General features: G+C 44.8%; 6 protein-coding genes across 6 annotated transcripts; 5 read left to right on the forward strand and 1 right to left on the reverse strand.

Annotated features, from left to right (window-relative positions):
* Nucleotides 1–1,159: 1,159 nt before the first annotated feature.
* PHALS_15482 (uncharacterized protein) lies at nucleotides 1,160–2,214 on the reverse strand. Its single transcript, XM_036407463.1, has one exon. The coding sequence runs from the start codon at nucleotides 1,846–1,848 to the stop codon at nucleotides 1,669–1,671; it is 180 nt and encodes a 59-aa protein (XP_036263161.1). The 5' UTR covers nucleotides 1,849–2,214; the 3' UTR covers nucleotides 1,160–1,668.
* PHALS_11170 (uncharacterized protein) lies at nucleotides 2,215–2,532 on the forward strand (the record flags this gene model as incomplete). The annotated part of the gene is made up of 2 exons (XM_024726720.1): nucleotides 2,215–2,364; nucleotides 2,446–2,532. The coding sequence occupies 2 exons, from the start codon at nucleotides 2,215–2,217 to the stop codon at nucleotides 2,530–2,532; spliced, it is 237 nt and encodes a 78-aa protein (XP_024577368.1).
* A 719-nt stretch (nucleotides 2,533–3,251) lies between these two features.
* On the forward strand, nucleotides 3,252–3,577 carry PHALS_15484 (uncharacterized protein; the record flags this gene model as incomplete). The annotated part of the gene is made up of 2 exons (XM_024726721.1): nucleotides 3,252–3,305; nucleotides 3,377–3,577. The coding sequence occupies 2 exons, from the start codon at nucleotides 3,252–3,254 to the stop codon at nucleotides 3,575–3,577; spliced, it is 255 nt and encodes an 84-aa protein (XP_024577369.1).
* A 2,093-nt stretch (nucleotides 3,578–5,670) lies between these two features.
* On the forward strand, nucleotides 5,671–5,961 carry PHALS_11171 (uncharacterized protein; the record flags this gene model as incomplete). Its single annotated transcript, XM_024726722.1, has 2 exons — nucleotides 5,671–5,685; nucleotides 5,824–5,961. 2 exons carry the CDS (start codon nucleotides 5,671–5,673, stop codon nucleotides 5,959–5,961), a joined length of 153 nt encoding a protein of 50 aa, XP_024577370.1.
* Nucleotides 5,962–17,231: 11,270 nt separating this feature from the next.
* On the forward strand, nucleotides 17,232–17,534 carry PHALS_11172 (uncharacterized protein; the record flags this gene model as incomplete). Its single annotated transcript, XM_024726723.1, has 1 exon — nucleotides 17,232–17,534. One exon carries the CDS (start codon nucleotides 17,232–17,234, stop codon nucleotides 17,532–17,534), a length of 303 nt encoding a protein of 100 aa, XP_024577371.1.
* Nucleotides 17,535–26,536: 9,002 nt separating this feature from the next.
* On the forward strand, nucleotides 26,537–27,337 carry PHALS_11173 (RxLR-like protein; the record flags this gene model as incomplete). The annotated part of the gene is made up of 2 exons (XM_024726724.1): nucleotides 26,537–27,263; nucleotides 27,321–27,337. 2 exons carry the CDS (start codon nucleotides 26,537–26,539, stop codon nucleotides 27,335–27,337), a joined length of 744 nt encoding a protein of 247 aa, XP_024577372.1.
* Nucleotides 27,338–27,793: the final 456 nt, after the last annotated feature.

The following is a 27,793-nucleotide window of genomic DNA, read 5'->3' on the forward strand; positions in this document are numbered from 1 at the left end:
GCTTTACTGTGCGAGTTGCCAATGTCCTGTCCGTGCAGATTGTAGTAAATCCTCTTCTAGAACTTCGACAATAGCCCATGCTTCTTCAAATCATATGTATGTATGACATTTTGCATATACAGGTTGAAGAACAGGCTCGCGATTGGCATTACGACGTAAATTTTGAACCTCTTTTTTCAATAGATCAATGCCATTTCCGTGAAATGGTGTACATTGTAGTGTCAAACGTCTTCAAGAAAGATGTAAAGCCGCGCTCAATAAGCTGCGCAAATACATGCGGCAAAGTTGGCGGCATAAAGTCTGTTGTGCTCAGGGTATGAGGTCCTCGGTCTGTCAATTTATGGCTCTGCTTATTTCACAACAATACATAGCTCAAGCATCGACTCAACTGTGTTCACGCAATAGAGTGCCAGACTCGCGAGGTCAACAAGGGTACTCGCAGTGTTGAAATTCCACATTGACAGCTCATCGTGTACTTTAACTATCGCAAGCATATTTAATGTTCTCTGCAAGAATTTCGTTCCACAACTTGAGCATTTGTGGTTTATCTGAAGGATCCAAAGCATGAAAATCGGTGTCACATATGATTGAAAATGCCGCAATATCTTTACTTTGCTTTGCAAAATTTGATCGATTGCAAAAGTCGCTACCGGAATCACTACTGTGAAAAATAGCTACCGCGAGCAATCCAGCGCGCTGGGGGATTATCAGCCTCAAGGTGTCGAATTAGTAAGTACGATGATTTGCGATCCATTCAACTTCATTTAGAAGGGCGATCCACTTTTTTTTTGGAAGTCAAGTAGCTACTACTGTGCTCCAGGATGGAGGATACTGGACTTTTCGCAAGAATTTCTGGTTGTCGGCAAATATATTGACAATATCTGCAATACGGCATACCCTGTAGCCAACACAGCCACAAAAATCACAATTACCGAGAAAATATCAAAATTTTGTTGTGTGTTCAAATGATCCCGATCCTAATCCCGTTCCTGATCCTGATCATTTTGCGGTGCGTTCTTGTGAGATTTGTCGACATGACATTGCCTTCGTGTTGCCAAGTGCGGGCTTCCAAATACTGAAATTTAAACAGGACACAAAGCATGTCTGCCTAAATCCATAATTGTCGAATATCATAACGCTTTAATTCATCTCTTTTCGCGTTCAAAGTGCGAGCCAAGTATTTTGGGGATTCTTTACACCTAAAAGGAGTTGTTTGCTAGCATCCTGTCAAGGTTAGCACTCTAGAGTATCTTCCGCACACAAAGGCTTTAATTTATTTCACTAGCTGCGAGACTGTACTTTTGACATTTCGATAGCAATAACGTGGAGGAGACTGCACGTAGCATCCAACAGTTTTGTCTTGCAGTCAGCAAATGTAGCAATCTAACTCGCAATCGAGAACATGCCTCTTGAAAGTTCTGATGAAAGATTGGCTCGTTTGCTCAAGATTCTTTTCTCTTGGTTTTGCCAATATAGAATTGGCTGTGAACGGACGTCGAAATTGATTAATAGCTTGACTTTAAATATGCTTTTGCATAAGGCTCACGTATCTTATTTCTGGATCCGTCCGTTAGCCACCGACTGAAAAACGATTTTGAAAGCTATGCATGAAACTGTTTGGTGCATCATAGCTTTGCTGCTTCTTGATGCTGTCGTAACTATCAACATTTACGTTGTCGAGAAAGCCAAACCCGTCATATCTACGACAATGATTTTTATCGCGGGAAGATATTGACGACCCGCCGCTTGAGAGGGTCGTCCGTATACTTGTGACATCCAAAGCACAAAAGAACACATTTCAAGATGAAGAAAGAATGAACAAAAGAGGTTATACTGACAAGTAAGCATTTTGATATCTCGCGATATAAGCACGTTGCTTCTGAAGGCATATCATTTACTGTGAGAATCGATTTTGGATTTCTCGCCATAAACTTCGATATTTCAAAAATTTGGAAGAGCTCAAGCCACCGATTAATAGTATCTGTGCGGCCTTAGATCCGGTGAATGAAATATTCGGCGTGACTGATACGAAAATTACGGAGGGGACGGCCGCAGATTCGAAACTCGGACTGTGCTGGACGAATTAAAGGCTGCTTTGCTTTCCTCCTGAACGTGATCAAGGCTCAGAGAATCATCGATCTAAGACGAATACCTGGCATACTATCACGCATAATAATGCTTTCGAGTTTAAGAAGTCTCGAGGCGTGACAAGCGATGATTTTGTCGCAAATTCTTGTGCAAACGGAGGACTATAAGAGCAATCTGGTGGACGACCCTAAGAGCGATCTGGTGGCCGACCCCAAGAGCAACCTGGTTGACGTCCCTAAGAGCGATCTCATAAATTCGTATGGGAGCTACCTGCTGGTGAATAATGAATCCCGAAAAGAGTGGTGCTCGATCAGACTAAATGTTTTCGTCTTGGCGCTGAAAGGATTGTTTTTATAGGTTGTATGCGACCACAATAGCTATCACGATGCATTGCATATAAATCACATTGTTGAAGTCGAAGAAGAGATCAAGAAAGCAGCATAAGCGGTCATTGGACTCACGGCCTTGTCATCGATGACGACGTGACAGAGGTTTTCTTCTTTTCTTGACAGCGTAATTATTCTTTCGTGTGGTTGTTTTAGGCTACAGAGCTGAATGCGCTTTGATCGATCGTATGCCTCTTAATGCTCGCGCTCATGTTTCGCTAATATATTCGCTTATTCAGCGCGCTATTAAGGCTGCAAATTTACTTGATTTTCGAGTACATTTTGCAATTGATCGTGTCTTTCTTCATCCTGCATAAGAATGCGTGGCACTAGCGTCCTCACATTCTAAACTCCTTCAGTGCTTCTATGACTACTGAATTTAAAGGCAAAGTGTGTTTCGATCTTGATCTGAGGAAAAACAATATTTCGGTGTGCGTGCTTAAGCAATGTACGGAGACTCCAATAACGTTTACATGTTCACTCAATCGAACTTTTCCATCGCTGTCAATTTTAATAACATGTAGTACGTTGACTTCATCAGCATTTGCGTAATTCTTGAGCGATTTGCAATGGACTCAAGCGAGAAAAAACATTGTATTGTTGGCTACTGAGTGGCTACCTATTGCATTTCTGCTTGATTTCCACTTTTGATACACATCCCATGCTGCACTTTACAACCATAGATGTGTGTCAAGAGTCGAAAAGATGGCGGCCGTGGTATCGCCTGTTGAGGTTATCAGGATTTAAGAATGCCGCTTTCGAGGTTGCTATAATAAAATGTTAAGATACATCTTTTTCAATCTACTCGCGCCGGTTCGTGCGCTAGAAAAGGTCTTCAAATTAAAAAGCTGATTTAACGACTTCTGTTTCATCTGAACTAATGAATTACTCAATACGATCAGGATGAAAAGTACGAGACACCTTTTGTCAGTAATTTACTGGAAACGTACACTTCATGCCAAATTTCGGTGGCACTTCTTGACAGAGAAAAGTATGTAAGATCCACATGTCAAGGTTTCTGGGGGTCACCACTCATACTGTTTCGTGATATTTTGTGTAGGCTTGGATATGACGCTGCACAGAAAATACAAAACACAACTTGAACAAACAATATTGCTTAGAATAATGTCTACAATCAAGCTTCATTAATTTTCCTGTTCGGCAAAGCAGCGATCTTCAGTGTCGCGTTGCATATCAGCTAAGTCGTCCAGTGACTCATATGCGTCGATCTCCGCATAGTTCACGTACCGACTATCCATATCTGTACGGAATCTGATTTATAAAATCAACTAGTTGCTGTCGCCGCTCGTTAATTGTATACAGTGTCAAACGCATGTCTTCTTAAACATTGTCGACTTCATATAAATTTTCCAGTCGTCAATTCTCATGCTTTTCATCTACAGCAACAAAAGTTGTCCACATCCTCTGCTCTTCATCCGCCAAATCTTCTTCTCGTGGCGAAAATAATTCGTCTTCATGTCTTAGCTGCAGCCTCAGTACCACGCGCTTGTCTTATGAGGCTCAACCTCTTTGAGATTGAACCGTTGTTTTGCTTCAAAGTGCGATTGGACTGATATTAACAAGAAGAGTAGAATCAATTCCATTCAAGCAAAAATTATTTCGTAAAAGTTTCAAAATCACGTGGAGTTTGTTAGACCATATAAATGGCATGTCGCTCGAGCGATGTCGTCGATTTGCGCGTGTAAATCAATCACGATGCTATTAACGCAGTACCTTTAACCATTGGTGTCTGGATGGTCCGCATTCAATATATCGAATATGGTGTACCAAATTTCTTGAAATATTGACTTTAAAAAGTCTCCATTCGAGTTATACGCATCTTACTGTATATTCACAGGCACCGGGTAGCGAGATTTCTGTTTTTTCAATCAGTATTATTGAAAATCCATATATTGTTACCTGTGCGTCTGCATATTATCCATACAAAAAAATGACTATGCCAAAGTTGCTGACGGACCGTTGCATGCGGGATGCTTCTCTCTTTGACGTGTCTCACACACGCATACATAAGCACTTATCATCCATTTAGAAAGAGTCATCTGCACAATGCCTCAAGTATTCTCCCTCACACGATGTCTTCCAGGAAAAGTGTCATGTGCATCATACATATATCTGTATTTGAAGGGGGTACCACAACGCGTTGTGCATCAAGTGAATCCGTGCTAAATACAGCAGGCCTTAAAACAAGCGCACTTCGAAAAACGTAATTATAACAGCATTCAAGGTTAAGTTAAAAGCGTTTGTTTCTCAAATCTTTCGATTACGCAATAGATATGCGTCTGATCTAAACGCCGTTGTCTATGCTTGAAGCCGCCAGTGCAATATGAGATGAGGAAGCCATATATGCGTGTTCACTAGCACACGTTGCCGGTCAGGCTTGTACTTTACCCTGGCACAAATTTAAATACCGGGATGGTGTAGCCTGAAATTGATACAATCACACTTTAAAAAGTAGCTTTTAGTCGTGAAATTAATTTTTAAATAATAAAATTAAATTCTGGCGACACCAAAACACAATAACGACACCAGACTGACTTTATTTTCAAAGCGGAAAACCCACAGACAATTAAGAAGGGCATTTCTGCAGTTGAAAGGATTAGAACAAGGACATTACATTTTACAAGTTGGAAGATTGTATTTTCTATTGCGACTCGTCACCATGGACTTTCTAAAATAAGGAGGTATATGTGCGCCCATATCATGAAGGCATCTTTCACATTGATTAGCTGATGGAATACCATGCGAGTGTTCAATGGCCCGACGCCTCTAAAATCTTTTTGGACTCCGTGTTACTGTCCGAGCCGTTGTGCGACCAGTTCTTTCACGACGCAAAATCCGAAGCAAGCTGGTAAAACCTCACTGATATGTTCAGCTTCAAGTCGGCAGCTCAGCTGCACGGTCGCGGCAACAAAAAATTCCTTGTTTCGTTTCAAGGAACCACATGTCATGTAGTCTATTGAGCGTAAAGCGTAGAGCATAAAACATTTGTAACCAGCTTCGCTCGGCGACAAATCTGGGCAAAGTTTAGTGAATTGAAAATCGAACATCAATGAGCAGCTTCAAGATCTGCATAAAAAACTTCGCACGAGGGAGGCCTAATCCGTTGAAGCTTCGTACGTTGCGCTCAATCAAGTTGCTGCGCAGTATATGGTAAAGTTGCGCAGGTTCGCCTGTAATGTGCGAGCACAAGGTGATGAAGACAGGTTTTAGACAGTACCGCCAAAAGACGGCATTTGATTCCAAGCCGCAAATATTGAGAAGGGGATTGGACTTGAGCCTGTTTCTGATCTCCGCCTAGAAAGGTTTCAGATGTCAAGTACTTTCATAGATCCCTTTTAATGGCGGCAGCAGTCAATCTACTGTGGCTGGATCGTTGTGTGATCTGCTCGAAGACCATTTTTACATCAGTGGCAAAAAAAAAGCTGCCCACATTGCTGGATTGAGAATTTATGCGAATTTGTTGTAGCGCAGCTCTCAAGCTTTCGGTAATGATATCGACATCGACATCCCGACATTGACATATTTCGTTCGTTCATATGTACGGTGAAGCCAAAACAATTGCCTCACTAAAAATTGATTGAAGCTGGTGCATTGGATAGCATCTGGAGCAAACCATGTCTATCTCTTAGCACCTCTCCTGAAGTAGTTACTGTGAGGGTGATTCATCTACTCACCTTTTGGCTTGTTTTTACCTTCTGACACAGATATTCAGCGCCGAGACAAACAATTACTTGACATGACCAAATTGCTTTCGACTTTTAGGTAGTAAAGAGCATTTTGTGTCACACGGATTTGCACAATCGAACTCGACATCTGGAGACAGAGCCCGCACCACACTGTCTAATAGTCGAGTTCACGACGAAAGGGAGGTATAGAAAAGAGGAAAGGTCGAACCTCCCTACCTGGATTCTATCTCGCATCGAAGGCGAGAACAATATCGGGACAGTCGCGAAGGATACGACTACAACTTTCTGCGTATTTTCGTTTGCTGGATAACCCAGCCATTTCAACAAGAGCTTCATCCGACCGCGAACGTCGCTCTCAGTTTCTATTTCGATCGAAAAGAGGGGACATGCCCGAAGAAAGTGTTCTCACAGCTTCATTTGTGATTACTCCACAATCTTTGTCTGATTTGGAATTGCACTTGATGAAGATGGAGACACTCCTTTCGTTGGTAAATCGGCAAATGATCGAGGTCTTCGATGGGGTGTCGAGGGCGCGATAACGAGTGGAAAATGCTCGACGAGTCGTTTGCGAAGTCTGCAGGCTCGCATTAGGTCCTGAAAGCTAGCCCGGGGACGCAATCGAGAATCTCGTTCAGCAATTGGAGAAGATTTCCCTACTGCTGCGGCTGCTACTGCTGATGATTTGAAGCTTCCTGCCAATTGACCTCGCTCTGGTTCTTGTGGATATGCTTCCCACTGTAATCGCCAACGCGATCAGCAGCCAAATGCTTCTCGGCAACGATCCGACCCTCGCGATCGTTTGGTTGCTTCTGAATTTCATAATTATCTAAGATATTTATAAGATGATGCCGAGGCGACGACACCAAGGGGTTCGACTTTTAAGCCTCGCGGATTTGAAGCCATTTTGATACATCCCTGCGGTACGTTAAAGTTAAGAAATCGCGTCGTCGCTATAAAAGGGTTCGAGAAGCCGTACGTAGATCATTAGATGTGTCCTTAGCTGGTATGGCTGGTCGATAGAGGAAACATCCCAATCCATGACACTTCTTGGAATACACCGCTGAAGCGAGGTGATAGCTTCCAACTTCCCAAGCTTGCGACCGCATCTGATAAGTTCTTAGTGTTAAGTAGCTTATAAATTTCAGCAGTAAAAGACACTTTGCCTTGACAGCCTCGTCTACTTGCGTATTCTTTTGTGAATCTTGTGCATTGGTCATTGCATCTCCAACCCGTGTGATCACATTCAGATGACTAATGATGAATAAGCCAGTGGCGTGCTTGCACTTGCGCTTCACCTTCGGATCATTGATTGTATAAATTTGAAAAGCAACTGTTTGCCAGCTCCTACCTTACTTGAATCGGAGACGCTACCCAACGCACAAAGTGGGTGTCGTAAGCCAATTTTAAAAAATGGTGTTAATTCAGTGGATGGATGCACCAAATTGTTCATAGCAAACTCGATCAATGGTAATCACAAACTCCATTCTGCGGAATTTATCGTGCAGAAGATTCTCAACACATCACCGACCACTCGGTTGGCCCGCCCTGTTCGCCTATTAGTCGCCGGGTGTACCACTGTAGACATATCCAAGCGCCTGTCAAGAACTCGAATCAAATATTCTCAGAAAACAATTTGATTCTTAGATTATAATCCAAACTGACAACCTTTGCTTGCAAAAAACGAAGTTCTGATGAAGAATCTAGCCGAACCTTTGAAATCAATGAAATTGCTGCATGGAGCAATGCGGACTACATGCTGAGTCTGTCGACGAGAATTTCATTGTGACTATCAGTATTCTAGATGAAATAGAATCAGAGGGACTCTGCAGTGACACTTGCATGTGCTGTATTCTCATCACACGCTGAAAGTGATCCCATGTTTTCATATATCGCGCAGCGCACTTGTACATGCAGGGCTACCAAATTGGGCATTGAGACATTGGCTGGTCTTCTTATGGCCACAGTGACCAGCCGTCGGTGTACAACGCGCCCCATACATGATCGTGTACTTCACATCATCGTGTGTGAACCACAATTCATGACTCGACGCCATGTGCAACTTCATGGCAACTAAGAGCACCCTTCCATGCATAAAGATGCATCCATGATTTCAAGCGGACAAGACACTTGTCATGGAGTTCTTTATCAATCGATGAGAGTTCCATAACGATCAAGTCACACTGTTCGTCCTCAATATACGCTCGACGTATCATAGATTTTGATATCGCTAATATGGGCTAGCTCATAATCCGGGCGACGTGACAATGTATTAGCTAGATCGTTCAGATCAAACGGTTTGTACACGACCGCGGAGTTGTCTTCGCGAAGTATGACAGCCAGCGAGCCATCCGCCGTGACAAGTGAGAAGACTGAACTGCATATCGCAAGCTTTCATGATCCGTGTTGATGACAATCAGAGCTGAGACTTCGGGGTTAACACAAAACTTCACCATAGCACGTTTTGTTGACAGTTCCCACTGTCGTGGACATGGTTTTCTTCTGCTGGCCTCAGCTGTTGTGCTTGAAACGACACGACATGATTGTATCTTTTTGAGTCTTATTGCAATAGTGCACAACCGATTGCTGAAATCACACACCACGTTATGCACTTTATATCATCTAGTTTTACAAAAAATGGCGCTTCCATCAGACTGTCCTTGAATTAAGGGAGTGCTTCTTCACAAGTTGATGATCACTCCCATGGTACGTCTTGCTTCAGCAAGTTTATTAATGGGCGTACCATTTCTTCGTTGTTACGCGGGAAGCGATGCTGGTAATTGGACAAACCAATCCTTCTACTAAAAAATTTTTTAGTCCGAGACATTAGTCGCTTTGGACTTGTCGGGGTCTGCACGAACACACAATTGAGGAGTGGTACTTTGTTAACGCCGAAAAAAAACTCTTCGAATTTTCGCATGCAGTGAATGTTCACGTCTACTTTCTAAACCGCACGGAGATGTTCCTAGTGCATTGATTCGAAAGATGAGTCATCTTCGCCCTTCGAATGAACGAAAATATCGTCAAAATATGTTTTGGCGAAGCGTCCCAGTGGTGAAATAGATGGAATACCAATCGATTGAACGTTGCTGGGGGTTTTGGATATTCCTTGTGCCATCTCCAGCCACCCCAACCACATACTGGACGGGCTATCAAAAGGCGTCTTCCTATCTCATCAAGATTTGGTAGTATACATTAACTAAATCAAGTACACTCGGTGGATGATGACATTTTCGTGAAATCGGCGATTTAGCGGAAATCGTCTGTGCATTCAACTTGTTATAGGCGTGAATGATACGCCATTTTCCATTTGGCAAGCGCTGACACAAAACTTCGGCGCGTTGTGAGAGGATAAGCTCTCTCTCTTATCAGAACAGCAGCTAGCTTTTGGAGCAAAAAACTTATCGATGTATTTTCGATGTTCTCGCGACAGTGACCGCTTTCGAAGCATTGAATGCTTTGAACCAATTCACGATCAATTTCGCTCTGAGCTCCATCATCGGGTCGAAGGCAAAAAGGCGGCTTTGCACTAAAGACGTCAGTCTTGTATTTCAAGTGAGTAATAAGGAGTAGTTAGAGCATCCAGAAATCGAACATCTGAGCGATTCCACTCGCTGTCGAAATTTTTCAATACCGAATCATCTATCACTGATCTATGATGAGTGTACTTCCGCTGAATCGACCTTCGACTGTATCAACACAATCTTCGCAACACCATCACACTTGAAATCGTTTAGGTTGTAGTCTGCAGTGACTTCGACAATGTGCACCGTAAGCATATTAATTAGGCATCACCACAAATATTAGGAAAGCCTAAGGTTTTAGATTTCGGCGACTCTGCTGCAACTACAACAATTACATACAGATTTAATTTTGAGCGGAAGAGCCTCCTTACTTTGGTCAAGGTTTAAAGTACCCTCAGAAATCGATTTGCGATCCGCTATTTTTTGTAAAGTACGATAGGTCGGTGACCTTAGCTTATCTTCCATTAAGCAAAGAGCTAAGGCACTCTCGCTGCGCTTGGTAGCACCCTACCCTTGAGTCGTTTAAACCGATCCTCTGTGAGGATGGAGGAGTAATTCTATTTACCTCAGGGCATGCGGCTTGAAAGCTGATGTCCCTGCTGAGGACGTGGTTACCTTGATTCGAAAGGTCCGAGGCGAAATTTGAGCGCCTGGAGGCGATTTTAAATTATGAAAATGCTCTGTTAGAGCACTGACAGCAGAAGCTGTCAGCGTCGACTGCGTCCATGACGCTACTGTCCAAAACAAATGACTCCTCCCGACCCAGGCCGCTCATGAAAACCACTAAGATCTTTGAGGGTAAGGATGAAGAGAATTTCTTGCTTTGGGTAAGAGAGGACGAGCATCAGCCATGCCCCAGAACAAGCAACAGCACTCGGCGCTAGCTATCACCGAGCTCGGTTCCCGATCGTAAGAATGGGCACTGACATGCGGTGCTTCTGTTGGAGCGGCGTTCCCCTCCTGGAAGGAGCTGCGGCGCCAGCTTTTGCGAGTGTTCTCGCCACCTCATAAGGAATACCGCGTGCGTTCGCATTTCCTTGCGGTTTATAGGGTAAGAAGGAGCTGGTGGACTGAGTCAAAGAGTTGAGAACTCTCATTGCCGGGATGAAAGCCGTTCCTCTCGCAAAGGCGGTCGCGGAGACCATCTTTATGAAGTGCCTCCGCACTGGCGGGGCCAGATTGGAAGTCTTCCATTTGCATCTATGTTCTTTTGAAGAAGCGGTGAATATGGCATTGAATACCAAATTCGTCTTTATGTTGACATGACATGGTTAGAATGCCCACCCTTAGAGCTCGTCGAGCGAGCCTGAGCCCATGGACCTCAGCTATTCTAAGGACGAGGAGGCAGATCGCCGAGCTGCCGAGCAGCGTTTGAACACCCGACGGTGTTTTGTCTGTGGTGATGCCCGTCACCTTCGGACTGGTTGTCCTCTGCGCAAGGCGCGAAAAGGTTCGTCGAGCCAACGTCCTGCTTCTAATCAGTCTGGTTTGTCGCGGGGAAACAAAAAAAACCAGTACGATGTCCTGCGCCTACTAGGGAAGAACTGAGTTCTGTTGTGCCTCAAAGAGACCGAGCGCATCAGGGCCCGGCCCCGAAGAGCTGCCTGCTCTTGAACACGGAACATGTGTACAAGCCGGGCTTGCTGGTCATAAAAGCGACCGTTAAGGACTTTGAAAACCCATGGAAGATCCTTATTGATCTAGGGCGTCGAACAATTATGCTCGACGCTTCACGACCGAAAGAAGTCAGCTATATGCTGATGTGCTGGAACCACGGTTGAGCGACACCGTCACTGTGTGCTTAGCGACAGGAAATCGTGTCACTGTGCCGAGAGTCCCTGTGGACCTCGGTGTCAAGTTTCTTGAACTTGATAGCGTAGACGCTGCTTAGTCTTAGACTTGGATGCAATGAATGACCTTATCTTTGGTATGGTATGGTTATACCACCAGAAGCCATGGATTGATTGGAGGTCGAGGACCTTGGGCGCTACGCGTACGTCTCCTGGTGGAAATTTGGTGAGTCATAAACCCACCTCTGCTAGTAAGCAGAAGCGCTTTTGGCGCGACACTGGAACAAGACGGTCAACGTGCTCGATATTGAAGTATCCAAGCTGTCAAGCAACAAAGGTGTTTTGTTCGGGAGTACCGAGCGTGGCTCGCGGGCTGAACGTGGAGTGGCACGAAACCCCATAAGCGCTGCTTAAGTATTGGAGTAGTCGCCGCATACCAAGAGTGACATGGTCGACCAAGCGCCGAGGCACCGAGGACGAGGCTCCAGTGGTGCACGTGGAGTGGAACGTAATTCACTGAGCACCGCTCACGTTATGAAGCCGTTGCTGCATGCCAAGGGTGACATGGTCGGACGAGGTCCGAGGCATCAAGGGCGAGACCCTTGTGATGCGTGTTGAGAGCCATAGTACACTACTTACGTTTCGAAGTAGTTGCTGTATGCCAACATTGGTATGGCTGGACGAGATCCGAGGCATCTCTAAAGGGCCCTTCTGATGCACCTGGAGTGACATGCTATCCAGTGGACGATGACTGCGGAGATAGCAGCTCTTCATCGAGCGCAGTTTATAACATCAAGGCTTCGATGGATCAGGGAGTGGTGACACTGGACGATGCCAAGTGCGTGTTCCTACTGGTCTTGATGAGATGTAATATCTTTATAGAGAGGAACGGCAAAGCTGTATGATATCTGCAAGACGCACGGCATCGGCCCTGACCCGGGGGGTGTCTACCGTAGACGATAGCATACAGCTATATACCCTTGTCAGCGCTATGACTGGGAAGGAAGACGGTGACGTCACCCTCGAGGCTATTCGCGCGGTAAATGCTCTTTTTCAGCTGGACGAGATGTTCTTCGAAGAGTTCGAAGGTACCTTGAAGGCAGGCGATTAAGCCGAGGTGGTCATTATACGACCAGATGAGGAGATTAACTCGTCGTCACATCTAGATGAAGCTGTCTTGGAGAACCCATAGAGAAAGCTGAACGCACGAACTGGATCATCGATTCTAAAGATTCCTGGGATCCGTACTATCCTTTGGTGAAGGAGTCTCGAGTCGTCGACCCCAAAAATCCGCCGACGGTCCTAACTCTGGACCGAGGTGTGCGTCATGAGATCGACCTAGTTCCGGGAACCAATTACGGCGTAAAACGCCAATGGCACCTGTTCAAGGAGCAGTTTGACGTCAATGACACCTTTGTTTGTGCGAAGCACATAGCAGGAATGGTGCGTGAGAAAAAATATCCCCATTCGAGACCCACTTTTTGTGTCCGGAAGCCGAACAGCAAGTGGCCTATCTCTCACGTTTATAATAAGTTCGACGCTGACACCATTCCGGTACAGACGCCGATTCCAAGGACAAGTGTTCTCCAGAACAATATGGTTGGCTTTACAAAAAAATGCAATGCACTTGACTTGGTCGATGGGTATTACCACTTGTTCATGAGAGAGTGATATTCCGCTGACAGCGGTGGCTGCTCCGAGCAGGATGCTCTGGGTATGGCTGGTGATGCCCCAAGTGTTTTCAAATGTACCAGCAACATTTACTGGTCTTGCGGCGCAAATGTATAGGCCCTACCGGGCGTTTGCGCAAACATACTTCAACGACATCTTCGTCCACAGTCGTGCAGTAACGAATGCACAGATGAGAAGAGCCGTATCGTCCATTTAGAGCGGTGCTCGAGTGCATTGTGTGAGACGTGTCGGGGGTGAAACCCTCTCCGAATGCGGCGGCCCCGCTGGCCAGTTTGAGTGTTGACAATTAATGAGTATGGACTTTGTGTTTGGCTTGCCGCCGGACTTGGCGGGAAACACGGGTGTGGTGGTCTTCGTGGATCGTTTGATCAAGATAGCTCATCTTGCTGCAGTGCCGGACACCATCGACGGTGTGAGTACAGCGACGCTGTTTGTAGATCGTGTTTTTGACAACATAGACACTCGGGGTCACTTGTCTCGGACAGAGACCCATGCTTCACTGGGAATTTTGATCGGCAATCTTAGGGTGTTTGAAACCGCGTTGAAAATGTCATCAGCGGACCATCCGCAGACCGATGGTCAGACTGAGCGTGTGAATCGCGTTGTTGAAGACGTTCTTCGCAGCGTCTGCGCGGAGACGCCGGAGTGCTGTAGTGCAACGTTGCCACTCGTAGGGTTTGCTCTGAACAATGCAGTACATTCATCTACCGGTTACACACCGTTCTACGTGAACGGGCTTGTTACTTCTCGCGTCCCGCTGATGCCGCAATACCATGGCTCAGCGCTTGGTGGGGTGGGAAAGTCGAGCGGCTAGAGGATGTCAGCCCCCTAAACGTGCGTAAATCGGAGACTTCTGTATACCAGACTGAGTTACATTCTACACATTCGCGACGCAATGGCTGAAAGCCACGACATGAAGAGCGAATATGCAGATAAAAAAGGAAGACTAATTGATAAGAACATTGAAGTCGGATATCTGGTTTTATTGAATGCTAAAAACGTTCATACACATTCATTTCTGCTGTCTTTAAGACGAAGCACCGACCAAGGTTTATTGAGCCTTTCAAGGTCTTGGTCAAGCGAGATCTAGCGAACTTTCCGCTGTCATTAAGACGAAGCTCCGTTTACGAATTTATTGGACTTTTTAAGGTCGTGGCAAAGCAAGCCCTTGCATATACGCTGAACCTTCCAAGAAGGATGCGCATCCACCCTGTGTGTTATGTGGGCTTGCTTAAGCCGTACCGGGATCTGGCGCAAGAAAGCCCGGAGGCGTTGGTGCCAGATCGGTGCCCAAATGCGCTCGGCCCTCAGAAGTTGAACCAGCGACTGGTTTTGAGGACAAAGTGCAACAATCTCCATCAACAGTGGCGCAAGGCGCTCAATCGTCACACAAAGTGACGTATTTGTTTGCTCGACGGCTAGGAGCCGCTCCAACAGAACGATATTTCACAACGCGAGGCAGACGGTGCACAAAGTGCTCCACGCACTCAAGGTCTTCTACACAGCGTTAGACGACTTTGAAGGGATGATCCGCGAAATACCGATGATGACGCACTTTATCCTCCAACGCTCGACGAGCATCGCAAGTCTGTCATCGTTCACTACCGACTCTCCTCGATGAGAATGCTGGCGTCCACTACCACGTGGAACGCCTTGTGGGCCCGTCAACGGAATTTAATCCTATGTCTAGTGAAGTGGTGGGGATACCCAAACTCCGAGAACTCGTGGGGGGTTTGAGGTGCCATTGCCCGGACGTCGTAGACGCTTATGATCGCGAAGATCATGACGTTTCGCTTCGTCGCGCGTACCATGCTTCTCTGCAGCTGCCAAGAAAGCCGGAGGGCAATGAGCTGAGCTCAAGCTACTGCACTGAGCTGTTGTGGTCACAGACTCACCCGTGTGCGAGCTCATAAAGCTCGCGGGAGCGTTATGAATTGTTCCATATGTAAGCGGTCGACAATACGTAGAAAGTCAGCATTGGGCCTTGAGTTTGGCAATTTCAACTTAAAGATGGTGCTCAACGCGCACGTCCAGCTCCTTGTGGCTTTGCTGTAAGGTATACAGAGAAAAAAGTTTTCGGTGCTGTTGCACCCATCGCTCGGGGAGCTCGTCGCTATCGGCGGCGGTTTTGTCAGGGGTGAGCACGACAGGGATGGTCCGCATTGCGGGTACAGAAACGCCACCATTTTGAGCTCGAAATCGAGCGCGGTACCGATCCATTGGAATATTTATGGTACCAACGAGCGAGATCACAGAACTTTTCGCTGATCAAGCTCAGCTTATGTTGTGTCCAGGGCCCCGACTACGTAGACGCCTAACGATCGAGCGATCGCGTCTTTTGCTTCAGTAGTCGGACCCACCGAGCAGAAGCCGTATTCCACGCGAATGTCTAAGACCGAACGTAAAAACGAGTGCAGGAGAGCCGTCCTATGAGTAGCCTCAATTTGCTGATTCTGTGCCTCGTCGAGGTCATTGGCAATGATACCGATTCTCCGGTAGATGAGAGGTCGGGAACGGACATGGTGTTCGCAAAGTCTGGGCTGGGCTTACGTCGCGCCGTTGGCGCGCTTCATCCTCCTCGCATCCCATGCTGGGAAAGTAGTGTCCAACATTAGTCGACTCCCGCCAACTCCTCGATGAGGAAATCTGTCGCCCAAAGCGGGCGCGGTGTGTTGCGCTCAGTTGCCGAGGGCTTTGGATATGCTTCTTATGAAGCAGCGGACATAGTGTCCGCAGATGCACTCTGTGTAGAAGAAGAAGGGCTTAGCGCACGGGCGCTCTCGGTACCAGCTAGATAGGGTGTTTTGTGAGTCGAAGACACAAGGCTCATGAAGCGAAAAATGTTTAAAGTTGTTCTAGGATCGTGAAGTTATCTCAGACACGCGAGCGTCGTATGAGGCGACCGTTAAATGTGAATTGAGGATATGACGGAGAGGGTAACGGCGTTGCACGTACTTTTATTTGACAAGATGGTGCGACCATAGATAGGTGTGGATTCACAAGTTATTGTAATCACACAGTGGTTTGGCTACACCGTAACAAGATGCCACCACGTGGCAGATTAGTTTTTGCTATATTAATCAGGAAACCTATGGTTTCAGATATTGGAGACGTTGCCGCAACTAAAAAAATCAGGCATAATTTTTCGATTTCGAACATAATTGTTTGTATGACTTGATTAAGGATTTGGTATTTGAAAGTATCGGATTGCAATCCGTTACTCGTACTGGTTCTTGGAAAGGACGTAATGTTGGAGACCTTCGCTTAGCTTTCTCTAAGCAAAGAGCTACGTCAGCATCCCTGCACAAAACATCACGCGTGCGAAAGTCAGCTCACACCGATGTGATGGGGCCAATGCGAACGGTTACAAAAGGAGGAGTACGTTGCGAAATGGCTGTTTTGGATAATTTCTAACGTGACGTGGTTGCGTACTTCATAAAGAACAAGACCGAAGTTGCCACTTAGCGTGTCGAGTTCAAGGCACATTTTACAAGAACCAACAGTGAGAATAAATCATGTGTCTCCACTACCAAAATCGTTAAAAGACAGATTCACTCGGCAAGCATCATACTCGGCAAACTATATCGGTCAAAACTTCAGATCACGGAGTGGCTGAACGAATAAACCATACGACCATGGAGAAGGCTCAATGCATGTAGCGATACAAGGACGTGTAAACGCCACAGTAGGCAGAAGCTGTGCAGCGCCGCAGTGTATCTAATCAATCGGTCTGTAATTATTGAGCGATCGAGAACCACGGCATATGAGGTAGATTTTGTGGTGAAGCCGCAAACGGAGCATATGCGTTTGTTTTTCCCCTCAGGGTGCTCTCACGACGACAACGCAACAAGGACGAAGCTTTATCCCAACAAATTTAACTGTGTGATTTTCGTTTACACAGAAAACTTAAAGGGATACCGTATCTACGACGTGAAAGTGTCTAATGCCAAGGTAGCAAGATTGGTTAGGCTTGACGAGCGTGAAGTGGACGGTATACACGATACACTGTACCCAGGACAAGAATCGCTCACATATGATATAAAAGAGATGGATGCGGCAGTAGCCCCGATTCTGGTAAACCAACGTCCGTTGTCGATCGAATCCATTCAGATCGTCGAAGAATCCGTAAACGATAATACGATGGATGAGGTTGAGTTGAAGCTAAATACACGTGTGCAACTGCCTCTGGCACGGGAAGATGAGACGCCGACTGCACATGAACTGGCAGATTACGATGCCCTGCGACCGTCCAAGGAGAATCGTTTGGTGTTTCGTCTGCGGATAGAACATTCAAGGCGATCTCGCGAGACAGTATCTCTACTAGATGGCTTCGGAGTGGGTGATGAATAAAGGTCAGAAAAAACAAACGGTACACCATCTCCAAAGCGTTAAAGAAACGATGGAAATGGATTACTTGCTGACGCAGTATTAGCATATACAGTATGGATCGACGGTGCGCCTGACACTCCCGTACGCCGGGGCAGTCACAAGCAATGAGGCATTGGCATGGCGGACAGCACTGATGGCTTAACTGCTATAACACGAAAATATGGTACTTACTCGCATATATGCTAGAACGGCTCATTCGATTGGGCTTCGGTGGGTTTTAGCCAAAAAGTCTAACGAGAGTGGTTGGATTATACGCTTGAAGGCAGTGTGGATGGCTAAGCGTTTTAAGCAGAAGTTGGATTCTCTGATATGTACCTCGTGGCGAATATAAGCTCGATTCGCGTTCTATTGGCGGTATGAGTCGCAGAAATTATTGAGTAATGAGATGCAGATACAGCATTTCTAAACCGCGAGCTAAAGGGCCGTGTATACATGGAGATACCAGTCCGACATTTAGAACGCTGGAAATCACGTACGTTTACTAAAAAAGGTAATCTGTGGGTTAAAGCATGCAGCATGCGTCTATAACAATACTATACCCGGAGTCATTAAAAGAAAGGTTTCGACGGCTGTGGTGCAGATTAGTGCGTGTATTTAGTCCGTTTCGAATATGTCTTCATATCGGCTGTCTGTTTGTAGACGATATGATATTTGCATCCAAGACCCGTGCTGAGATTCGATTTGTTGCACAGGAATAGCTGAGCGGATTGCTGATGTCAGCCTCCGCTTGCTGTGCGTAATACAGTCAATGACTTCATGTCTACCAGACTAAGTGACTTACGACACGTTCGCGATACGATCGCTGAAACCCAAGACAGGCAAAAAGAATATGTAGACGGATGAGGAAGAGGGACTGTCAGAAACTTCAAGGTCGGAGACCTGGTCTTATTAAATGCTAAAAACCTTCTTACTCATGCATTTCTCCTGTCTGTAAGACGATGCTCGGTACACGGTTTATCGGACCTTTCAAGGTTTGGCTAAGCGTGGCCTTGCGGATGCGCATCCATCGCTGGCGGTGCGAACCAGCTTGATGATATGACAGTGAATAACATCCAGTGCCGCCTTGAAGGATGTTGATTTAAATCATTCCTGTCTCTGAGATTATTACAATCTCTCCCTTTTGATGAATGAAAGTAAGATGGTCATGCTTCCAGCCGTTCTCAAAACGGGGCACCAGCACGTTAGGCTTGCGATTTCAATGTTAAAAGGTTGCGCGCGACAATGAAAAGCTACGTGCAGTATTGTGGGAAGAAGAAGCTCTTAACACGATGAATTAGAAGCAGCATATTTGCACCGTCCTACCAATCCTATTGGAAGCGCACAAAATCATCCTGATCCCTCAAAGAAGGCGAGAATTTGCGCACTCCCCCCATGGATCAAGAACTTCAATTATTGCTATGACTTTGATCCCAACCCGGGTGCAACAACGATGAACATCTTCATGAATAGGCTCCTAATGAATGCGACTCGAAATGAGGCCATCCGGGTCAATCTGATCTGTCTATTTCGTGAGCGCGGCGGTCGTCGCAAAAATCAAAAGTACAACTTTTGGACCGCGACAACAAAAGGGCGCGCTAGGAATGTAAGATCTACGAGCACACCAGAGGCGATGAACTTCAATCATGCTCAAATGTAAGCGATATACTTTTAAGCTACTAATTCGCTCCACGGGCATTGCCGGCAAAATGTTAACCTTAATAGTACCTGAAATCTGCGACTTGCATGTCCCATTCGATATCGGCTGAGAAGTACCATGCATATTACTCCCACGCAAGAGCTGATGATGTTTTTTAAGAGAAATGTCAGCACTTGTTCCAGCTGGGGGTGATTTCTATAGCATTGTACCTCATGGGGGGGCGTAGCCAAAGGGACCCAGCACTCTAAATAGCGACTTTTGCTTAAAGAGATTTGGCTCACAGCAGGGTCTTTGCGACTGTTATCGACATTTTTAGCTTCTAGAAGCCGTATTACGTTCTTAAAAATTCAGACCACGTGCAATTATGTGCGACATGCGAACGGATTAGGCAGTATACGAAGGTATTGATTTAACAGAAACGATTACAAAATCTCTGCGCTTGGCGACAAGATCACTGGTAACGGGTTGGAGAATTCATAAAATTTCAATTTTATTATGTGGGCTCTAACAGTGCGGAGCGTTTTCGCAGTTTATGGCCTAGAATCAGGCGGCATGATATCCTCATATATCTCCTGGAAGAGCAATGACAAGGCATAAACTTATCCCTTTTAGTAAGCCAAAAGCTTTTTCATAAAACACAAAACTACAAAACGTTTCGTGCAGGACAAGGGATTTAAGATCGTGTAATATTGTATTGTTAGATGCCTCGCGCTGCTCTCGAAAGGCAAAAGAGGCAATGAGTCGGTCATATCTATGTTAAGACGAAAAAGGACAACTACATATGCCGGCTCCCAAAATGTGTATTAAGGAGAACGTTAATAACAGATTGAGCAGTTGTCTCCTGCGTTAGATTTGTAGATTGTGCAAGCGACTGAGAGTCGCAATCTTCTGTGCTTGAGCCCATGGATTTGGGAGACTGTAAGTTCCAATCACAAGGGTCAGTCTCTGAAGCTAGAAATTAATTATAATTATGTCATGATGTAAAGTTACTGCTAAATCAGCACTACCGTTTGTGGCGCGCCCAACGCGTGGAGCAGCAAATATTCACGGCTCGTGACGAGACCAACTAATTTCTCGTGAGTCGAATGACCAAACTAGTCTTAGAGGATGTTAGACTTCTCTCAATGCTGCGGAAGTTTTCGGTAGCCGGAAAAATTCCCCTAAGAGATGTGAGCAATCATTTTATAACCGGAAGTCACCAACACTGCTCATAACGAAAAAGGAGCTGGATTTTTTGAGCGCTTACTGAGCACCGAGTGCAGAAAGTAGAACTGCTATCTTGAGAGACTTTTCAAATCTTTTCTGAGAGATAGTATGACGTGGTTACGAGAGACTCAACACGTTGGGCGTCGTCACATTGCACGACAATTGTCCGAATTGAAAGAACAATGGAACGTCACTGACGCTTTCTGCCGTGCAAAGTCCATAGCAAAATTGGTGAAAGGCATTAATTCTTCTTATTCATTTTCGTGCGCTAGAAAGGCAAACATTAAGTGACGATTTGTTCATACTTATAATAAACTTAATGTAGCCTAGTGTTCAGCGCAAATACGCTTTTTAAAATCAATGTGTTGCTGAGAGCATGGTCGAGTGATCTTAGTAAACCGACTTCAACTGAGTGGAGAGTTGTCATCAGCTGCTGATTTGTGACAGCGATTCCATCTCACTGTGGTATGTACTCGAGCGAAATACCCCCGTGATGGCTATTATGACACAAGAATTGTCTGATTTGCCAGTGGCGTTTAATCTTCTGATGCCAGCATCCAGACTACACCTTTGTTCAGCACAAAGCTCTTTCGACTATAAATCAGTCCATGGTCGTGCAAGGCACAATATGATGATAGCATGAATCTTATGGAGCACTTGCAAGCGCGGCTTGAGTTTATGCATTTCGATATAATTGCCAATGAAGGGAAGTGATATTTGGCGTCGACAAAATCCCAATATTGTAATTATATCATTGGGAATCGTGGACTGTGGGCGGATTGCTCGAAGACAAAAGCAATTCTTGATTGACCAGGGTAAGAACGGTTTCTCGGCTGGCCGAGTCGACCAGCCGTGTACAGTGCAAATTCTTCCCAACAAAGCACGAAGCACACCAATCTACTTTCAAGAAGATGAAATGGTATTGGGGTGCGGTGCTTTGAGGCAGTGAGAAAGAGTATCAAATATGTTTTTCAACCCTGGCTCTTCTTTCAACGATTCCTCGTCGTCTGTTCTGCTTTAGCGCTTTGTTTAAAGCAAGTACAAATGCGCTATAACACGTTATCACGATTGGGATTAGATTTTTGAAAGTAGAATCTCGTTAATGATCGGGAGCTATTAGCAAAAAATCATATTTTTGTTAATGTTATGGTGCAGTTTCTTAGCTCCATGCCGTTTGTGATCCATGTAATTCATGCGGTGTCATGTATAGCGACGGCTTCACAACATATCGAAAAGAAAATAGTGAGATAGTCATTATCCATCGCCGAGTACACCTTTGAGAAAAGGTAAGGGCTGGGTCGGCTTGAGTGGAGCATGTGATTGCAATTCTAGCATGTTACAACAGTGACGTCGCTAATTGGTAAGGTTATCCGTTCAGGTTGAGGATCCGACACATAATATGTTGCACTGCTAATTCTGAGAAGCGACGTATCCGAGCACTAAGATGTCGCTTTATTGAAGCGCACGCCTGCAACGCTATACCTTCTCCAAAGGCGTGCCAAGCTTTAGCATTGAGTGACATGACTCCCGCCATGTTTGGCGACTCTGATGATAGTTAAATTACAGTTTGATGTACGACACACGTAATACCGGTACAAATGGTCATTTTGGTAAAGAAACGTGGTACTGCTAGTGAGCTTAAAGTATACATGTACAAGTGGGTAAACACATGTGTGCGCACGTGTGGAACGTGTCAAAAAGTCTTGCGTACATAGACAGTAAAGCAATTCATTCCGGTAAATACTTGTAGTTCACTAATATGAACTACATTTCGATCTCTTTCAAAAAGCTTCTGGTATTACCGGTACTATGAGCTTTGTGGGATGTCCGAGTAAGATGGGTCATATCGCTGCTAGCAGCGATAATCCCACCGGTGGCGGTACATTTAAGCTGTTTTATTGACAAAGCAGCTTGCCGAAAAGCGTACCGGAAGCCATGGTATCTGATGGAGATTTGCGTCTTTTAAAAATCTTTGACAACTATTGTTCATGGAGCCTGAAATTAGATTGGATTTATAGCCGCAGATCATACAGGGAAATGCTTGCTCTCCGTTGTATAGGGTATTTCCGAAGCACTTGTGCATTTCCGAAGCACTTGTGCAAAAAGACCTCTGTACTGAAGCGAATTCATTCCACTTTTGTTATTGCGTAGAATAACGCAGTACATGTCTCTAAAAGCCATACTTAGTTTCACATGAATGATTTTGGTAAACCTCCGAGTGGTTTTGACACCGTGATTGCGGTCTTTATGGATGTGGCTGTTGATCAATGTCAATCTGCGGATATCAGCCTGGCTACACCTTGTAGTAAAGCCAGCAATTCTGTCGTAATGAGATTGAGCGTCGTGCGAAGGGTGCGTGACAATACGGCTGAGGAATACACCGATGCTTAAGGCAGGAGAAATACATATGAACGTGGTGTAGAGCAAAATTACAACTAACCCACCAACACATGTGGAGTCTGCGGTTCATAATGATCAGTTATGATTGGGCTACACTGGACTTGTCACGGTCAAAGCGAATAAAGCATTCAATTATACACTTGACATCTCAAATAGAATGTTAAAACATCCTGTGTTTCAGATAAGCTTATAAAAGCCATACTACGAATGCCACTCTTACGAATTACTCAGATGATAAGAGTTCTGCAGCAGACGGAGCAGCGTCTATATCACCCTGTCATGCCAAGCTACCATAATCTCCGGCACAGCGATACAATTCTAGGCATCTTGGGTTGTCTTATGGCACATTATACAATGGCAAAGCTTAGCGAGCAAATTCGAGATCTGGTTCGTTTTAGCCTCGGATACACACCCACATTCCGAGAGAGTAGACAGGCCACCATAATCGAGCAGACCCATAAAAGCAAGCCGTGGTGGGGTCGATCACCTCCAGCACTGCACGGAGAACACAAAACGGCCCGCTTTTTTGTAAATCATTCGGCGGGCCGGGGACTGCACTACCTGATGTCAAAACCTCGTAAAATAAAGGTGTCAACCTCATACAAAATCGCGTGGTAGTTTGTGGTTATACTTGCTTTGATGCCGTGGCGCGTAACGACCTGCCATACGTTTGGTCTTTATCTTCTTCTAAAAAGATCACGTTACGCTTCCTCGTAGCAATAGGCGGCAAAATTTGCACTGGTTTAGACCATTTATTGATATTTGATACAGCTGTCTCATTTAGAAAAGCGGGACTATAAACAGTTGGAATTTTGAGGTGATGGGCTGTCACTTAAATGCCCGCGCCGTACTTTGAATATCGTATGTCAAGCATGAGACGAAAATATAGGCAGACGTGCGCTTCGCTGAAGTTGACGCAAATGCTTTTTGAACCCGAGCGGCCAGCGATTTAAGACTTTTCAAATCATAATCTCAGCGTGTTGTTGGCAATAGTTGATGTGACTCTTTCGCTTGCAATAGGGCAACCTTGTTTGCTAGAGCTAGGTCTTATTCTTTGTAAAGAGCTGAAAATCGCCGTGGATTCCGTGGTGGGGTGTCAGAATACTTCCTGTCACTTAAAAAAGGAAACGAGGTTTTATCCCCGTGAAGCGGTAAAAGGCTAAACGCGGTAAGCGCCTCTTCCAAGGTAACATCAATTCCATGTATCGCTAAGTCAGGACGGGTTTTTAGATCGACACCAGAAGACACTGAGATCGCTCTAATCAACGAATACCTCGGCGTCGTTACCAGAAAATTATCTATGCGGGGCAGTCGCAAAAGTCCTCACTTCTGGTGAGGGCAAGAACCTTTTTTCGATTAGAGTGCTTAGCTGTGAGCCCTTAACAGCACATATTACGGCTAACAGATCTCTTGACGAACACTGACACACGTTGGCTGACAAATATCTTTTATTTAAGGGCCGCTCGAAAACATACTATTTCTCCATCAAATACGAGCCTTATTACTAGGCTAGCTTAACTTCTATTCTATCAATGATGCTAGTCGTCCACCCTCGACTAAGTTATACAGCGATACTACCTGGTGTTGAAACAGTACAAGCAGCTTACTTGATTTCCTTGAAAGTATTATACCCTGCACAACTCGAGCTAAGCAAATGCAAAACCTTCGATACCATGTTTCAGCTCAATAACACTTGTAAACTTTCCCCATTGCTTTCTTGGTTGCACGGGAACATTTTTAGAGAGTAAGATTTGCGAACATTTTAAGTTTTCTTATCGGAATTTTAATTTGAAAGATTAAGATTCAATAATGAGCTCCAATTTTGACTACCCGCAATTAGGTCATTGTCCTTACATTCTTGTAGCTCCACCAATTAAAAGCTTTTTTAAGCAAGCGAAGCTTAAGTGCACTATAGTCGCGTATTTATCACGGTATGACACGATAACGCTCAACAATATATCGTGCGAGATATTACATTGCTTTCGATCAACCCTTTTTGAGGACTGCAATGTAATCAACACTGGGAGGACAGATATAAAGTCTTATCTTTGTCGATTGCTGTTTCGGGTCATTGTAGCTCGAAACAAAGCAGAAAGTATTTTCTTACGCCTATTATATGTGAAATTATCTGTGCTTTTCGATGAATTCAGAAAGATGGTGGCAAATCGTATTCCAAAAGTTAAAGAAAATGCTTCAAATGATATATTCCTTTTGCAGCTTAAAGAGTTTGGCAATGATAAATCTTGAACCCCTATTTTTCAATAGATCAATACCATTCTCCGCGAGAAATTGCCCATTTTAGTGCTAAACGTCTCCAAGAAAGATGTAAAACCACGCTCACTAAGCTGTGCAAATACATCGCGGCAGCATCATTTCTGTTGTGCTCAGGATGTATAGACCTAGGTCTGTGAGTTTATGGTCCTGCTCTCCTCTCACGACAATACTTACGTTCACTATTGCCTTACGCCACAGAGTGACGACGAGGTCAACAATAGAGGTATCGCAGTGTTTAAGTCCTGAATTGACTACTCATCATTTTCTTAAATAAACGCGACCATGTTTGACGTGCTCAATGTTCCGCAATTTGAACATATTGTGGTTCATCGAGAGACCTAGAGCATGGAAAGCGCAGGCACATTCCTTAAAAAGGCAGCGATACCTTTACTTCGCTAGCGAGAGTTACGCGATTGGGTGACAAAGTCTTGTTGGAACGAATCGCCACTAATTTACTTCTGCGAAAAGAAGTCACCGCGAGCAATCTAGCGCCCTCGAGTTTATGCTTCAAAGTGCCGAGCTAGTATGCACGATGAATGGCGATCGATTTAACTTTATTTTCGCATTTTACTTGTTTTGGGAGGTGAAGGAGCTTCCACTACGTCACAGATTGGAACTACGCAAGAATTATTGGCTGTTGGAGGATGTACGCGGACGATTCCTTCAGTAGCGCGAATCCTGTAGCCAACCCGGCAACTGCCGGTAAAAATTTAAAGCGTCATTGCATTTCTTTGTGCGAGGGTCTGAAAACCGCCTCTTCGATCCTGATTTATATCATTTTGCCCATTGCGGATTGCGGTCCAATCCTGTAAGATTTGTCGAAAATTTTGTGTATCGTTTCCATGTTATCAAGTCCAGACTTCCAAATACCTACATGTAGAGAAAAGCATCCTTGGCATAGAGGGCATTATGCATATAACCTCATGTTTCTTCACTCCATACGGACAACGTGAACACAATTGTTTGTAGAAGATCATAATGCTTTCATGCACAACATGTAAAAACCCTTCTAAATACACGCCTCACACAATTTCGACAAATATCACACTCGTCATGTGTCGCTTCTGCCAGAACTGTCGACATCATAGAAGAAACGGCGATTCACAAAGAGTGTCCATTAATCTGATAACACCACGAATCGGAAGCCACCACAACAAAATACTTTCATCAAAACTATTAAGTGGCATGTTACTGTAGCCAAATTCGTGATTGTATATAAATAATATTATGTAAAAGAATCAGCTTTTTCACATCCAGGAACATGCCTCTCGGTAGTATGCAGCATCAGCTGAGAACGGACGTCGTTTTAATATTCTGCGTTCCTTGACATATCAATCTGTGACTTTAAATGATAGCACGACTTTGAAATGCTTTGTGCTGAAGGCTCAATCAGCTCATTTCTCAATTCACTCCGCTAGCCACCGACTACTAAACGTTTTTGACAGCCATGCATGCAGTTGTTTGCTGTGTCATCGCTTTGGTGCTCCTTGATGCTGTCGTAGCTATCAACATTAACGTCGTCTCGAAAGCCATCTCCGCCATACCTGCAAAGAATCGCGACAATGAGTTTTATCGCGTCAAGATTGCGGCCACCCGCCGCTTGAGAGGGCACATACTTGCGACATCCAAATCACAAAAAGAAACACTTCAAGATGAAGAAAGGGTCAACCCAAATTTTGGTTTGGACGCATTGACCTTAGTATCAGAAGCGGAGACGTTACTGGATGGTCATTTCGGATTTCCCGCCCTTAGCAACGAGATTTCAGCCAAGTTTCAGGTGGCTGGGATTTCGGATAAAGTCTTAGGGTCCATCAAACAATGGAGCGAAAACATAGACCCCATCCTAAGGGAGTCGGATGAAGAAATGGATACGATGGTCAAGCGAATCATGCATGGGACGATGAACTTGGCGCAGGTTGAAGAAGTGATGAATAGAGTTTCGTATGAGTATTTTGTTCTTCTGAGCGTGATCAAGGCTCAGAAAATCATCGACATACCTAAAATACCAACCTTGCAACAAGAGGAAATAAACCACATCAAGAATGGTATTTTCTCGTTTTGGAAAGATCGCAAAATGAAGCCTGAATTTATATCGCAACTACTTAAGCATACGGACCCCCCTGAGGAGAACCTGGCAGAGTCGTATGCGAGCTACTTGTCGACGAATAAAGAAGGTATCGAATCGAGTGGTGCTCGATCAGGCTAAAAAAAGTAAATAATGTGTTTTTTAGCTCGATCTAGGCGTTGAACACATTGTTTAGAGTTCGATCTGACCAAATAGCGTAAATATCTTGTGTTTTTGTATCAGCTCTTCGAAAATGACATAGCGAAGCGAGTGATACGATGCATATACATCACGTTGTTGATGCCGGTGAAGATGTCAGGCAGGCAATAGATGCGGTCCTTAGACTTACGGTTTTTTCATTGTTGACAGCATCTATGAGTTTTTTAAATGACAATTGTCTTCGTCGCAGCGCTCAATTCAATAAGTAATCATCGCTCTACATGCTTTAAGACAGAAACTTTCTTCTCTCGTTCTACAGCTTATTTATCCTTTTGTCTGTTGTTTCAAGCAGCAGAGCTTTATGCTCTTTTGATCGATCGTATGTATTACGTCAATGCTCGCGCTCATGTTTCGCTGACATTTTTATTGAAGGTTTAAGGTCGCCGGTTATGGTACTATTATAGTCACCAGCTATCGGTC

Source organism: Plasmopara halstedii (genome assembly GCF_900000015.1).
Source record: "Plasmopara halstedii genome assembly, contig: Scaffold_526, whole genome shotgun sequence".
Lineage (NCBI taxonomy): Eukaryota > Oomycota > Peronosporomycetes > Peronosporales > Peronosporaceae > Plasmopara > Plasmopara halstedii.

What these genes read in the sequence shown, in the direction of transcription:
- PHALS_15482 (XM_036407463.1), bottom strand. Translation starts at nt 1,848, where the DNA reads ATGCTTACTTGTCAGTATAACCTCTTTTGTTCATTCTTTCTTCATCTT.